The sequence below is a fragment of the Topomyia yanbarensis genome, chromosome 1 (genome assembly GCF_030247195.1).
Source record: "Topomyia yanbarensis strain Yona2022 chromosome 1, ASM3024719v1, whole genome shotgun sequence".
Lineage (NCBI taxonomy): Eukaryota > Metazoa > Arthropoda > Insecta > Diptera > Culicidae > Topomyia > Topomyia yanbarensis.
Genome location: NC_080670.1, coordinates 203,607,284 through 203,622,701, shown reverse-complemented (window position 1 = coordinate 203,622,701; position 15,418 = coordinate 203,607,284). Strand labels below are relative to the sequence as shown.

The window sequence follows — 15,418 nt, the reverse complement described above, 5'->3', positions numbered from 1 at the left end:
CAGTGAGTTCTACTCACTTGGTTTGGCGGCGCTAGTGTTTATCGTATATTAATTCAAACGTTTACACACGTTTTTTAAATATTTTTGTTCGATCATGGATGTCTGTTCTCTGTGCCACAGGTGATGGTTTTTACATGTGGGTTTTTACAGGTGATAATACCACAGACTAAGGGACATAACACTCGAAAACAACTCTTCACCCGCTTTAACGGCCATTTTAAATATATTTTTAGTTGGGCCTGTGGCCGCATATGCGATTATGGCGCCACTGATTTATATGCAAGTATACGGGGATAGACCACTAATTAAAAAAATGATCCCGAGCTTGAGGGATAACCCACTTGCAAATGAGTGATTGAGACTGTGTATAAAAGGTGGAGCTAGTGTTCTGGAAAAATAGGCGGATCGACATTTTTCGAAGGAATTTCCTCATAGTCAAAGCAAATTCATCGGAAAATATTGGTTCAACTTTCCATTATGGAACATGACTTTCTACATACTCTGAGGCCGATTCTTAGCTCACAGTCGGAGTAAACGCGTGAAGCTCGCCTAAAGCGCGAAGTAGAGACAATACACAACTATCTAATGATCACGCTCCTGTTTGATCATTTCAACAATCGCAAGCATTCGAAAGTGAACGCTTCAGAGAATCTTGATTGACATCTTTCGACACAAGTTTCGCCGTACCAACTCGTAACTCGGGTGACGCCATGCAAACTGTCACTTAGGATCCAGCCCGAGTGTTTAAAGCACAAAATTTTCGGGATCTTTGGTTGATTATCCATATTAACGAGTCAGGTTGGTATAGGATTTTTCAAATTTTCAAATTCTCTGGTTCGGATTTTACAAAATTTTTGTTCTCAGCTTGGGGTCGGGTTCGAGTTTTTCAATTGTTAAGTTTTCGGGCTCGGCTTTCACAAATTTTATAATTTCGAGCTCGGGTCCAGTGCGGGTTTTTCAATTTTTAAGCTATCGGGTCCAAAAAATTTGATATCTGACCATCTCATCTTACCTCTTGAATTGACAATTGTGTAAATAATGCAAAGTTTGCTTTTGAGCTTAATTAAATTAAATTAAAGAATCAAGATTCTTTTCATTACACATTTTTCATATGGTCCGTTGAAGTATTTGCAACGCTTCAGTTTTTCCACTATACCATGATTCGAGTCATTTCCCGACTGTTTTTTTTGAAAAAGGCCAATAAGCATGCTGTTCAAATTCACTTTGAGGGTAAATTCCGGACAAACCATCGCTCGCCGACTACATATAGATCACAGCAGTAGATAAAAGAAAAAACTTTTCCCTTTCATAAAATTTTAACATCCGTTCTCGGTGAGTTACGGTTTGTTTGGAAATTTTCCCCGAAGAGAATTTTGATAGTTTACTTATTGGGACTTTTTTAATAAACACTTAAGATTTTTTCAATCCTTATCGACTCAGAGCAGCCCTCTGGCAAGGCTATGGCGATGTACAGGCTTTCAAGTAGCCAACATATGTCGGGCCTAGGCCATGCATTTGCATTGGGTTGCTTTGATTTTTACAAAAGCAGATGTTGGCTATGGAAAAAATGGCCGCCTAGTTGGTTATCGACTTGTTCTACTACACTACAAAGGTGTGACAGAACTAGTCAAGAAACCGGGTGAACTATAAATTCCGGTCTTTAACATATGTAACTTCATTCATCGGTTGGTAGCCTGACAAAATATAATTGATTCATTTCTTTTTCGTTTATGATTTTTTTTGCATCAATTTTCCGCACTTGACATGCTAAATGCTTACAAACTAGTTTTTCATGCATATTTCTTGACATTGTTGACGTTCCATCCAGACCGCCACCGATCTGACACTTGCTGATGTACCAATGAAGAACCAATGTATATTCTTACGGTCCATCCATTCTTTACGTTTGTCATCCTTCTGGTAAAGTGGTGGAATTTTAATGAAGCAATTGTAACACATTTTCTCGAGTCGAGTTGAAAAAAAGAAACAGCAGTGTTTACAAAGTGGACGACATCGTTGAGCAACTTGTTGAGATATTCTTTCCTCACTCACAAGAAGCGACAACCGGCACGAAAATGTGTTAAAACAAGAAATTCTGTCGTGTAAAAACGATTGTCGTTCTTATGTAGTTACCAGGTCTGGTTTTCTTCGGTAGTTCAAGACCTTCGCTTTTCTGCCGTATAGTTTTCTCTTATGTTTTGTAGGATGCTCTTTTAACTACAGGGAATTCAAATTAAGTTTTTTCGTGTTGGCGGTGACAAGATAAGGCAGCTTTTGTATAATGGGGCGACAAATTGTACAAGCAAATGTCTTCCGGAGTTGTGGTATCATAAAGGTCATACAGACTTGATTCATACATAGTAGTCCTAGCCAGAGTTGGAAAAAAGCGAAGCTCCTTTTGACTGCTGAGAATGAACCTTAAACGAATCGGTATGAATTAGGTTATTTAATGGCACAGTTAATCACACTTTTTGTTGACACTTCACTAGTACTGTTTACATGGATTTAGCTGTCAAAAATGAACACTCAACGTAATTTATTCAATTGAATGTCGTGCAATGAATATTCGCTAAATATCTAGGAAAATGTTTTCAAATGACGGTAGAAAATATAAAACAATAATATTGTCGCTTGCATTGTGCCAGAGTCTATTTTGATTCGTTTAATACGTTGTTGCGCGTTCGCTTCGAGCAATAATCGAAAACGAACGAAAACCCGGTTGCTTCGATTGACGTTTTCGGTAGCCCCACTGCATATTGAAGACGAGTACAGGCGAACACGATGGATTTACATTGAATGAACTTCGAATGTTTGTAGCTCTTGTCCTAGCACAGTCTGGTTATAAAACTGGCTTCTCTATCACATATCAAATTGTGAATTAGTGTTCGAAAGGAATCAGTTCTGGAACTATAGCAAAATTATAAAACTGTTTACATTTATTAGTATTAATCGAATACTCTAAATTAACACTGACACATATTCGCATCAATTAAAAAATTCAATCCAACTGATTCGTCTCCGTTGGTCCGCCCTTACCACGGTTCTTACTCAGAAACATATTAAAATAAAAATAGTACTTTTGCTTTTCCGGATCTTCTCCGGCTGCGTCCTTGTTGTTATCGGTGCACGCCTTCACGATAACTTCACACTTCTGCCTAGGACATACCGGGCATCCGGTCATCGCTTCCGCCCTTGGCCCCTCCGTGCTCGGTACCGCATTAATACAACCAAAATGAAACGTTATCGGATAAGCGTTGTAACGCGACGCAAAGCTAATATACCGCACATCCAACGCCCTGTGCTCGTCGTCCACGTTCAGCAGTGGCCTCCGTACGTTATCGTCGATCGTAACGGTGATGTTTCCTTCGCGACGTATTTTAAAATGAATCTTGAACTTATCCTCCGGGAACAGCTTCGGCTCGATACAGGACGGTGGAGTTTCACCGCATCCGCATCGCTTTTCCCCTTCTTTTTTCGAACAATTTTCCGCCGAAACGGTTTTCGGGGCGTGGTAAGCTTGCATCTTCAACGTCTCCCGGTAGATGACCGTGTACACGTTACCCACCCGAATCTCATAGGTTCGGGCAAAATCTGGGAACTCGTTGGACCGATCCTTACTCGAAAGCAAAATAGCGATTTCCTCCTGGAAGTTCTGCACCTCAACGTACATTGTGAAGTCAACCGGAACTGCTTCCGACCGCTGGTTCCCGATCTTATCCAGTTCGTAGTACTGATCGAACGTCCCGGTGCTGTCCGTATGCTGGATGCAGTTCGATGGCACTTTAATCCGACGGTCGCCAAAATGAGTCACGAGTTTCGAAAAATACAAAAAGAAAAACCGTAACCAATTAAAGGCTCGCCAAGGATTAACTGTCCGGCACTGATTTACCTTCCACTGCTCGCGAATGGTGGCCAATACTTGAAACGGTAATATAAATGACCACCATCAATCTGCCTAACGGCAGTGAGGATTTGTATCGTGTCGAAAACATATCTTCGAAAATTCGAGATTCAAAACGGGAAACGGTTCGCTCTTTGTCAGCTACTCCGAACAACTATTTTCTGAGCTCACGCAAATGCGATTATGACGCTCGGTTCGACACTAGCAAAAACAACAGTACGCTTTATGCTCAAAAGCCTGCTTCATATCTTTCCAAGACTAGACTCTTATCAGAAACTGAGATGTAATGCGCAAAATAAGAACCGATCTAAGCACGCTAACGAACGAGTATCCATGGCGACCGAATGGAATGTTCATGCGTAAGTAAATGATTGATGATTTTAATTCGAATTTTAATCCAAGAGCGAAACTCTTTCTGTCATCTAAATAGCCGAAAACTTTGTTATGTAAATTTTCGCACCCAGCATCAGTGTGACATCGTGCCGAAGTAGGGAAGTGATCCGAGCATTACATGTCGTCGCTGTTGTGCTATCTTATGACAAACGCCATTTTGGGGTAAACTGAGTTAGATATACCACATTACTTGTTTGAAAAATCTCTACAAAGTGGCGTTTTCAGAATTTTGAAATTCTACTTGGTGACTTAGATATAGCGAGAAACATGATGAGAAATTGTGAGTTTTTTGCTTCAAATCACTGTATCTAGGGATTTGCTCAAGTTATATTGAAGTTTTAGATGTTTTTATGTGTGCAAATGTCTGAGGAACACAATGGCATAAACATTTTCAAAAGAAAATTACAGGAGTTGTGAGAAAAACGCAGTTCTACTTTTGAACTGGAAATAAAGCATATTTGGCAACACTGTAATCAAAAATATTAATTCTTTCTAGATTCCCTGACTCATTTCCTTCAAAATTCATTTCACCGATTGTTTATAGACCATATGAACGCAAAAATATGAATAAAAGTTAAAAATGGATGATTTTTTTCTATGGGAAATTTTCCTTGCACGATTATGACACGTCATACAAATTTTGTCGTCAATACACGCCTATGACACGTATGAGTGCGACTTTTGTTTACATTCATAGTAAAAACTAGCAACATAGTCAACCGATCTTCGTAATATTTGAGAGATTAAAGCAGAATAGATAGAAGCATCAATTGTCCTCTTTGGATTGTTTATACTATTAATAAGTTTCAAGATATTCAATCTCAAACTTTAAAAATCGTTTTTCTCGAAATGTGCTAAATGGCGCTTGTCATAAGATAGCACAACAGCGACGATGTGTCATCGATGGATGGTTGGTCCATTGGAGGTTCGCTCTTTCTCTAGGGATTCTAGCGGAGTAAATTAAGCTATCAATCACTCCCAATTGAGGATAGGATATATTCTATCTCTAGGAGAGTAACAAGCTGAAATGGACTAGAACTGGAATATTATTTACATATAATTTTGGAATGCTATTAATCAGTTGGTTTACTAAAGTGGCCATTATAGTTTCCTAGATTGGCCATTTTTTGCGTGGCACAAACACGTTTTGGTATTTCAGATCAAACACAAATGACCAAATCATGCAAATGCATTTGAAACGCAAAAATGGTGTTAATGGAAACTTATTATACCGGTAGGATAAAAGTTTATTGAACGTGGATTGAAGGTTGAACAAAATAGTGAAGAGAAACAGTAATGTTTTTATTGTGTTGCCTTTATTTTCTTCATTTTCCAAATAAATTCTTTCGGGTGTTAAAAGTCTACTAATTGCACTTCTCAAGTAGCCACAAAAATCGTATCATCTTTTAAGTAAGTTTATCAAAAATTAAAATAAAGCATGGTCAACAAGAAAAAAAATGAACACAAATACGACTGTTAACTTCAAAATTGTAGACAACCAAAGTCAATTCCGGAATACCGTAGAATAATCACCGAAATTTAATTCGTCGAAAGTCAGACTGGAGATACGACCAATAAACCACCACCACCTTGCCAGTAGAGACATGCCCTGCACATCGTCTCAAGTGTGTTTGTGCTAATCACAGCAGCCTGTGCATTTGGCTGCCATCTTTTGTTTGTTTACTTTTTTGTACGGCTTAATTTCTCCACTTCCAATATGTTGTGCATTGAAAATGTTGTGAAAATTATCGTTTTGGGCACAAGGTTAAGTGAAAAGAACCAGCCTCCTGTCAAGGACGACGTCTCTGTACAGCCAGCATCACTGCCATGAAAGGCAAAACATTGATTTTGAACCGAATGATTAGAAGCTGTATTTAGTTACAAAATGTCGATTTTCTGAATGATATGATATTAAATCATCCCACAAGATGCAAAACGTCGTGTGGAATGCTTGAATATCGAGCATAGTGCCGAACATAATTCTTTGTTTGGGGCTTTATAGCTATAACGCCCCATATATGTCGGTCGCTGTCAAACTCCATATGATGGTATAGGGTTGCCAGGAGGCTGAAAAGAACGCAATTATGAGAAAATGGGCGAAGCGCAGTGGAATTCATCACGGGCAAGTTTCGGGAACCCTATTTTACTGGTGAATTGCCAGGAAGAGGCAGCAAACCCGGATCTTCGAACCCGAAACTGGACCAAAAAGTGGTAATTCTTATTAGGACGAATAAATCAATTTCGATACGTGATTTGTCGAATGTATCATGAATAGGATCAACCTGACGACCTACAAAAATCGGAAAATTCCCAACCAAAGTGCGGAACGAAAGCAACGAGCTGCAACAAGGACCCAGTAATTGCATTCGCAAATTTTGCAGCGCTCAAATGTATGCATTTGCATGAACGACGAGACCTATGTAGAGGAAAACTCAAAAACCCTTCCAGATCCACAATATTATGTTGCCGTCGTATCCAGTAAAGTTCAGCGGGAAATTAACCGGCATTCTGGCTGGTTCTAGTTAGTATTCTGGGTCCAGTGACAGAACCGGAATACGAATTAGAATCAACCACCATTCTGGCTCATTTTCCGGCTGAACTTAGCTGGCTAGTGGAGTATGCAAACAATGCGAATTTGCCGAAGTGGAGAAGATTAATCGAAATAAAACTGATATGACAAGAAGAGCCCGAGCGTGGTCTATTGGCGCCCTTGACAGAGTCTCTGTGGTTGTTTACTTTGGCACCTTTTCAGTTCGAATTTCAATGATAATTTGTATACATGGAAATGTCACATTTAATCTGGCTCATTTTATGAGTTATTCTCAATTCGTTTGTAAAGAAAATCAAGATTTTAGTGCTCTCCTCAGCCAGGCGTCTTTGGCTATTACCAGTGCGGCTAGCTGTATCAAAAGCAAACAAATGACATTACTGTCATCAAATATTTAATAAAAGACTACCGTATCTAAATGCCCGCTCACATCGTCCCACATATTGTGATCATCGATTCAAGTTCGTCTGGTTTACTGTTGGAAGTAACCTTTGCTCCAGTGAGCGAAGATTTTAAATGGTGAGTGCGCAATGAATTTTTAGGACGATATATGAATTAGGAATGCTATAAAACACGTGTCTTGTGGGGAGAATCTACATGGGATAAAAAGAGCGATAAAGTTTGCAATAACTTTCGCCATTTGTTCAATCATAATCTTGTGTTCTGTATCTACTGAGTCGACTGTTTCCATTTTTCAGGTTATGAGCTTGGCCGTGCAGTCTAGGAATTTAAAAAAACACTATTTTGTCACTTGGGCGTCCTTGAAAAATGTCCCAAGCGACCCGAAACCTCAGATAAATTCCAAACAGTGTGTATTTTAGATTTCAAGACTACACAGCCAAACTTATAACCTTAACTTGTGTTAATTTAATATCCTGCACATCTTTTATCATCCATTTCTTGCAAGAAAGGACTCTGACAGAAATCACACATAGACTCAAGAAATTGAAAATAGATAAAAGAGAATTTAAGAATAAATTGCAAAGACGAAAAACCAAAACTAAAGAAACATCAAAACATTTAAAAAAATCAACACAAAAAAGCAATTAAGAGAAAGGAAAGAGCAACCTAAAGAAAGGGAAAGTAACCTCAAGAAGGCCAAAAGGGCAGCGGAAAAAATGAAGGAAAAAATGAACGAAGGAGAAAAGAGAAATGGAAAAACGGAAACCAAACTGGGCTAAAGTGTGTAAAAATAAGTAAAATGAAGAATAGAGAAAGAAAAACACAAACGTTAAGAAGGCGAAAAGAAAAAGGGAAACTGAGATGTGAAAGGAAAATAATAGAAAAGCAAAAAAAAAACAAAAAGAAAAGAATATGGGAAAATAAAAAAAGGAAAGTGGGTCGACTAATAAGAAAAAAGCCAGAAAAAAGGACAGGAAACAAAAGAGGGGAACAAGAGAGACACGCAAAAGAAATGATAAATGGAGAAAGAAAATGGCAAATGCACGAAAGAACAGATATCGGCGGAGAGAAAGAAAAGAAGAAAAATGAAAGGGAACAGATTAAAGAGGCAGGAAGAAGAAAATTAAAACAATAAAAAGAAACAAGTAAATGCAGAGAAAGATATAGATTCAAGAAGAAACAAAAATGAAAAGGATAAGGGAAATGGGAAAAAATAATGGGACATAGGAAAAGTAAAAATGAGGAAGAAGAATGGAAGAAGGAAACGATTAAAAAACAGAACAACACAAATAAGTCAGAAAAAAAGAAAAATGAAAAGATTAAAGGAAATAAAATAAGGAAGAACAAAAAAACAAAGGAAGAACAAAAAACAGAAAAGGTGGAAATAAAGAAGTATAAATAAAAAAGGATTATAGGATAGAAGGAAGAGAGTAAAAAGCTAAAATGGTAAAAGGAAAAACAATGTACGAAAGAAAAAGAGTTAAGATCAGAAAAAATGAAAAGTTTAGAAAAGAAAAAAAGAAAAAAAGAGAAACAACTTTAAAAACATGACGAAATATGGAAAAATACCAAACAGCCAAAAAACAAAACATGGAAAAAGAAGAAAAAAAGGAAAACGAATGCGGAAGGCTGAAATAAAAATGATAAATGCAGCAATCAAAAAGAGGAGGAAAAGAAAAAAGGGGGAACGAAACAGTGAAAGGGTGGGGAAGAAGAAAAACAGAAGGGAAGGATAAATGCAAAAACAAAAATGTGAAATGGGAAGGAGAAAATGGCTAAAGGAAAGTACAAACAAACTATCTAAAAAATTCAAAAAGAAGACGACTAAGGGACGAACAATTGAAAAGAAAGAAGGGCGAAAAGTAAAAGTATGAATCATGATTCAGTATCAAGAACGTATGAAGGAAAGAGGCTTGAAAGGCGGATCTCCCGAAAACTAGAAAAAAGCCAAAAGGGAAACCAGAAGGAGGCTGAGAAACAGGAGTAAAAAAAAATGAGCAAAGAGAACGTTGGAAACAAAAGCGATGAAAAGGAAGCAAGGAAAAGGCTATGAGAACAAAGAAGCAGAGAAAGAAAAATTAACAGGAGAAGGAGTACAGAAAATTGAACCAAATAAAAAGAAAGCAAATGAAAAGGCAAAGCTGGGAAAAGAAAAAAGGAAAAATGTAGGGATAAAAAAGAAGCTACAAAACGGCAAGAGGAAAGAAATAAAATGGGAAAGAAAAAATAAGAGGCAATCAGAATAAAGATAAAAGGCAAAAATGACAAAGAAATAAAATGAAAAAAAGAAAAAAAGAAAAGGTCACAAAACCGAATAAAGAAGGTACGAAAAAATAAGAAGTAAAGAAAATGACAAAAGAAACAAGAGGAAAGAGGAAAAAAGTAAATGATTAAATGAAATAAATAGAAGGAGAAAAGGAAAATGCAGAGAAGAAGCGATGAAATGCAAGGAGAAAAAGGAAAATAGCAAGGTGGAAGGAAATGCTAATAAGCAAAAGGAAAGATAAAAACAGACGAAGGAAGAAATAATCCCAAGAAAAATTGGAGGAATAAAAAGAGATAGCAGAAAACAAAAATAAAAAAAGGAAAACAAGCAAAAAAGGAAGCGTGAAAAAGTGTTAAAAAAGAATATAAAACAGTCAAAAAGACATTGGAAACAATAAATAAGAAACTATGAAAGGAGATAAAGTAAAAGTATAAAAACGAATATAGCAGAAAAATCAAAAACGAAAAACAGAAAAAATGATAAAAAAGAGAAGCAGAAATCAAGAAAAAAAAATGAGAAAAAAAGTAAGAGAATGTGCAATGTGAACAAAGCAACAGAAAGAACATGAAACTACGAGAAAAAGAAATAGAAAGAAATAAAAGAAACAATGACAAAGGAGAAATAAAAAAGGAATGTCATGAAAAGAGACTGGGATGATGTTTTAGGAGGAAGGAAAAAGAAAAAAACATAAAGGAAAAAGATTAAAACAAAACAAAGGACAATGCAAGATTAAAAAAGACATGACTTGATGCTATATACACTGACTTCTCTGCAGCCTTCGATAAGATCAGTCACCTTGGCTTGGATTCGGTAGCTCCTTTGTGAAATGGCTTCACTCATATACGTCTAGACGTGAAAAGGTTGCCAGAATTGGAAACTGGACGATCTGTCCATTTGCTGCAGGTACTAGACTTCCCCAGGGTAGTCATGTTGGTCCTTACATATTGTTACTTTTCCTTAATGACTTAAACATTTCGATAAAATGAATGAAACTGTCATTTACCGACGACTTTAAACTATTTTACATTCTCAGAACACCGAAAAATGTTCGATTTTTACAATATCAGTTTCATATACTCGTATGAAAAAAAAGCTTGCAGCTTCATGGCAAACGGACTTCGATTACAGCCTCAGACATGAGCCGAGACGCTGGCTGATCCGCCTCGGACCCGCTGGGAATTCTTTTAAAAGGAACCAGACTTCCAGGTCGCTTACTACCAGGTTGATAGTTTCGCAGTTTTAGACGATTTCGTTGTAGCGTTCCGATGCGGATCGGCAACACGCCGAGTTGTGAGTAGGGTGTTCATGCTATAGGACTCGTGCTGGTTGGCTTATTCGTCGGAGTTTTATTGTGCCACATTGTGGTTGCATGAAACCATCAATGGTTTTTGGTACAGGTGTAATCGGATACTTTTGTGGATGGCAAAAAGAGAAGAGAGAACTAAATTTGTATATTTTTAAGAAAATGTATGCAAGGAACATATAAAGGTGAATGCGGTTTGCTAAGATGCATTGGATGGTCTTCCTTGAGTCCGAAGGGAATCCTTTAACTGACACCTGCCATCACAATACTGGGCACATTATAAGACAAAGTGTACGATGTCGTGATAGGCATCACCACAAGTGCAAAGACTACTCCCAACAAACCCAATACGACGAAGATGTGCGTAAAAAGTGTAATCATTCGTACCGTAACTCTCAGACAGTTCGGGTGTGTTTTAGTTTCTATGCAGTGTAAGATTAGACACTTTGTCTCAGTTTTGCTTTGTTTTTTTCTCAAGGCCATATTCCTCAGTCTTTTGTTCGCGCAGTGAGGATTATATAATAGCTAGGTATATAAACTGGATCGGTGCATCCTTAGAAACCAGGCTCTGGCCAGGATGGCTTCCTCTCGTTCCATTCGTGATCTTTCGGCCTAAAAATAAATCGCTGAATCTTTCACAGATTTCTAAAGATCTGACAGCAAGCTTCTCGGCTGTGACCGCGATATCAAAGGTCCGCTCGGACAACGTCAGGGTTTTGTTAGTCAACTCAAAGCAAGCGAACGATATTGCTTGCCGCGAGTATTTCCCGCGACACTATAATGTGTATATTCCAGCTGCAAGGGTAGAAATTGAAGGTGTCGTCAACGATGAGAGTTTGAAATGCGAGGATCTACTGCAGTACAGAGTTGGCTGTTTTAGAGACTGCTTACTTCAGTCGGTGAAAATACTGAATTACAAGCGTTTGAATCCAGTATTAGTAGTGGGAGATGCTTCGAAAACATACCACCAATCGAAATCGGTTCCAGCGAACTACATCCTCTTGTCTCAAGTCCCACTGTAAGAAATGCGGCGAGAATCATGTGGATGATGTGTTGTAAGAATGCTGAAAATTGTTCTTACTGTACAAAGGGTCTGCATAATATCTTGGCATGTCCCGCGTACAAACTACGAGGGGATAATCTAAAACGTTTTCATGCGGAAACCTCTTTGCTCTCTTGCCTCTTAAGAGGGTGAGGCTGATGACCCTCAAGAGGGAACATCAACTGGGGTGCCTAGAAGTTAAAGGAAGAGAAGAAACATTTCTTCTCCTACAATTCCTTTTAAAGGTCAGAAAGTGTTTCTCGACGAGGTTCCGAAAGTGACAACTCTCGGAAGTGCTGTGACCAAACAGAAGCACGTAGCCCTGGTCTCGGATGATTAAGATCAGAGAAGGAGTTTCCAGCACTCCCTTGACTTCCTTTGATTCAGCTCGAGAATGATCGCGGCACTGGAATTAGCAAACTCGCAGACATTGTGGACACGAAAATAAAACTGATCCCCACGGTAGTGACCATCTGCCAATCGTAGCCTCAATCACCAATGGCTCAAGACCGTCGGAATCAGCCAATATTTCCACCAAAATCGAACCCACTCGAGAATTTCCTCCGAGGAAAGAGTACAGGTTTGATTCTCGACAGTGCGAACCTGGGGAGCTTGGGTACCCCAGTGCGAAAATCCAAAAACATTCTCGCAGTTCGTGATGGAACAAAAAGAGCTCATACGTATACGCGGAGAAGGCCGTCCGCTAGTTATCCATGGACAAGAAACGTGGTTACTGGCACCGGTTCGTTGACGGATTAACGAGAGAAACATCGATGAGCACTCTTTAGGGCACGGCCCGATGTATGCAAAACTGAAACAGTTCCAACGAAAGCGTGAAATATTCAAAGATCTCTTAGGAGCATTGAGATGAAATTGGGTTATGAAGGAATCTTATTGATATTAATTAGAAAACTATCTTTTTGTTCAAATGATCATCACATATGGAATCCTTTCAAAATCATACCCAGATCCCGCTTCCTTCTGATTTATGTGGGAAAACTGGCGGATTACTGTTTATAGCCACCTCCCAGTCCACCGTTGCTGGCCGGTTTCATGATTCATTTGCACCATATCCCATTTTCGATATATTATTTTAATTAGACATGAGCAGTAAACATTATCATAAAATCACCGCCTTTATCGAGATCTCAATTAATCAAGGTAGGTTTTTATCGCCGTCTCCAATCTCGCTACCAGACACAGTTTGGCTGTGGGCCACCGATGTGATGTGGCTGAAAGTTCGCGTAAAATCTACGCGATCGCGTACGTGTACATCCTGCACCAAATCGGCGCTTGTGAAAAAATACAAAAATGTTTTGTGTTGGAAAGGGGGCAGTATTGGGAGGAGGTACTACTTCATCACCGCAGTACAACGTAGGCTAGTATAACAAATGGTGATATGTACCATAAACTTCGCCGGCCGGCCGACGATCGAAGGAGACTAGTGCCATTATTCGTATCCTCCTGCCTCGTTTCTGACCATCGCTGTCGCTCGTCAGCGCAGTGCAGTTTCTGACTGTGACCACGCCTTCACCCGCAAGGGTCCACGTCTGGGAATATGCGAGATGCGTTAATAATTCTTAATAAATGTCAACCGGAACGTTATTAGAGTAGGAGTCGGGCCAACCTGCAGGCTATATTTAAAGACATATCAATATGTTCGTGTTTGGTTCGTTTTTGCTTCGTTCGAACTTTGGATTTGAAAATGTTGCTGTTCTAGGATCAATGGCTGGGTTCCTGAGATATGCGTCGTAATGGGGTTCGTTCAAAGCAACTCGAGCAAGCCGTAATTTAATCATGATTTCCTGGCGAGGTGATTATTGTAGTAGAAATTGACTGGTAATTCCCGCTGTCAGTTTAATTGAACATTGAACTGTATGCATACCGGGTTATATGTGCGATCATCAAATTGTAAAGGATAAGTGCCCCTAGCAACTCAATCCAAGCTCTTTTCAAGCAATTGATGTGTTCTATAAAAGCAAGTACTCTGTACATAAAATATGATAATTGATCCCCAACAAAATCCTATAACAACGCTCAACCATTAAAGTAGGCAAATTCCTCCGTGTGTAACTTCGACCAATCGTCCTTATTGTTAAATGTATCCAAAGCCAAACAGACCCATAAAGAATATAAACAACATGTGAGCTAAATTGTATCTTTATCCCGAATCGAACGAGACGGTCGATCTGCTGTCGATCGGCGCTATTACATGGCTCTACTCAGCACCAGGCTCTCGAATCCTTTTAGTTTAATTTGCTTCCATTCCCACTGGAACCGGCCCGGGAACGCGCGAGTTCAATCCACGGGCGCGCTCGTCCTTGGCATTTGAAAGCGCTTGCTCTCCGCTTACCTGCCTGACCTGCCGGCGGCCAATGCGTAGTGTGGGACTTTTTTATCGTTTGCGGGACGATCCAAGCAAGCGCTGCTGTCCGCGATAGCGTGTAGAATAAATTTTACGCCCGAGTGTGTGTGTGTTTCTGATTGTTTTTCTTTTTCGGTTTTATTTCAATTTTCAGATTCGCTTTCGTTCGACGTTGTCATCATCATCATCATCTGCTGTACGAGGTGACGGATAGAAATAGGACGTCACAACGCCGGCAGCTGGCAGAGAACCAGATCGTGGAGGCTGGCTTCGTTTCTTTCTGGCAAACCGGCTAGAAACATAAAACGGTAAGTTTTGTTTAAATTTTTTCAGGAGCTAGAGGAAGCTGAGGCTTGTTTTTGTAATCAGGAATCATTAATTATGATAATTTAGATAGTACAGTCTATTAGGAGAAAGTACGCTGTTAACGACGCTCAGTATTTGAATACAGAAGCTCCATCTCATTCTTTTGTTTACTATTTATCTGTCAGTGTCATTCCAATCGAGCACGAGACAAAAGCATTCGAATCGAGGAAAATCTTCGAATTAGGCAATCCACCACGACGTTTGTTTGACAATTCAGCCCGATTCGTTTGATGTTGGATCGAATCGACGATTTTGTCGGACAGCGCCTACCCGAGTTACGTCAGAAGTAATGATCAGCTGATCAGAAATGTCCCATGGATTGCCTAATCCCACCTGAAAAGAATCCATGACAGTTCTCGTGTTCGATTAGAATGACATTGACATACATATAAATGGTAAACAAAAATTCAGCGTTTGTAGATTTAAAACACCGCTTCCACAGAAAGCGTGATCGCATAAGACGCATAAATCTCACAATGGAGATTACTTCACCGCAAACAGCATATATACTGTTCGCATCGCACTTGAATTTAAATATTCAATAAATTGTTCCTCTGCAATTGCCAAGAACAGTATTCGCATCAGTATAAAATGAAACCGAAAAGGGAATTTACACCTTCAGACCCCCATCAGTAACGTCTGTGCATTTAGTAACTATTTTATGAATAACAAATTGCCTACCCTAATCAACAATCTATACGGAATTATTGTGGTAGCATAAACCAAGTGACCTTCACGAGGCTACAGGACGCCTATGCCTTCCTCCGGTGGCTACAGTACCACGTATCGTAAAGTTATGGTCAAAGCGGAATGCGACGACGCCAAAAAAAAC

The 15,418-nt window shown here is 39.1% G+C and overlaps 2 protein-coding genes across 2 annotated transcripts in view; one reads left to right on the top strand and one right to left on the bottom strand.

Annotated features, from left to right (window-relative positions):
* The window catches only part of LOC131688725 (uncharacterized), a 90,488-nt gene that overhangs the window by 48,963 nt on the left and 26,107 nt on the right, over nt 1-15,418 (top strand). The window contains exon 3 of the mRNA XM_058973206.1: nt 14,375-14,528. The gene's annotated coding sequence lies outside the window, so the exon portion shown is untranslated. The remainder of the gene's footprint in view (nt 1-14,374; nt 14,529-15,418) is intronic.
* Nucleotides 2,999-4,038, bottom strand: LOC131688741 (uncharacterized). The gene is made up of 2 exons (XM_058973229.1): nt 3,890-4,038; nt 2,999-3,780 (listed from the first exon to the last, which is right to left on the bottom strand). The coding sequence occupies exons 1-2, from the start codon at nt 3,990-3,992 to the stop codon at nt 2,999-3,001; spliced, it is 885 nt and encodes a 294-aa protein (XP_058829212.1). The 5' UTR covers nt 3,993-4,038.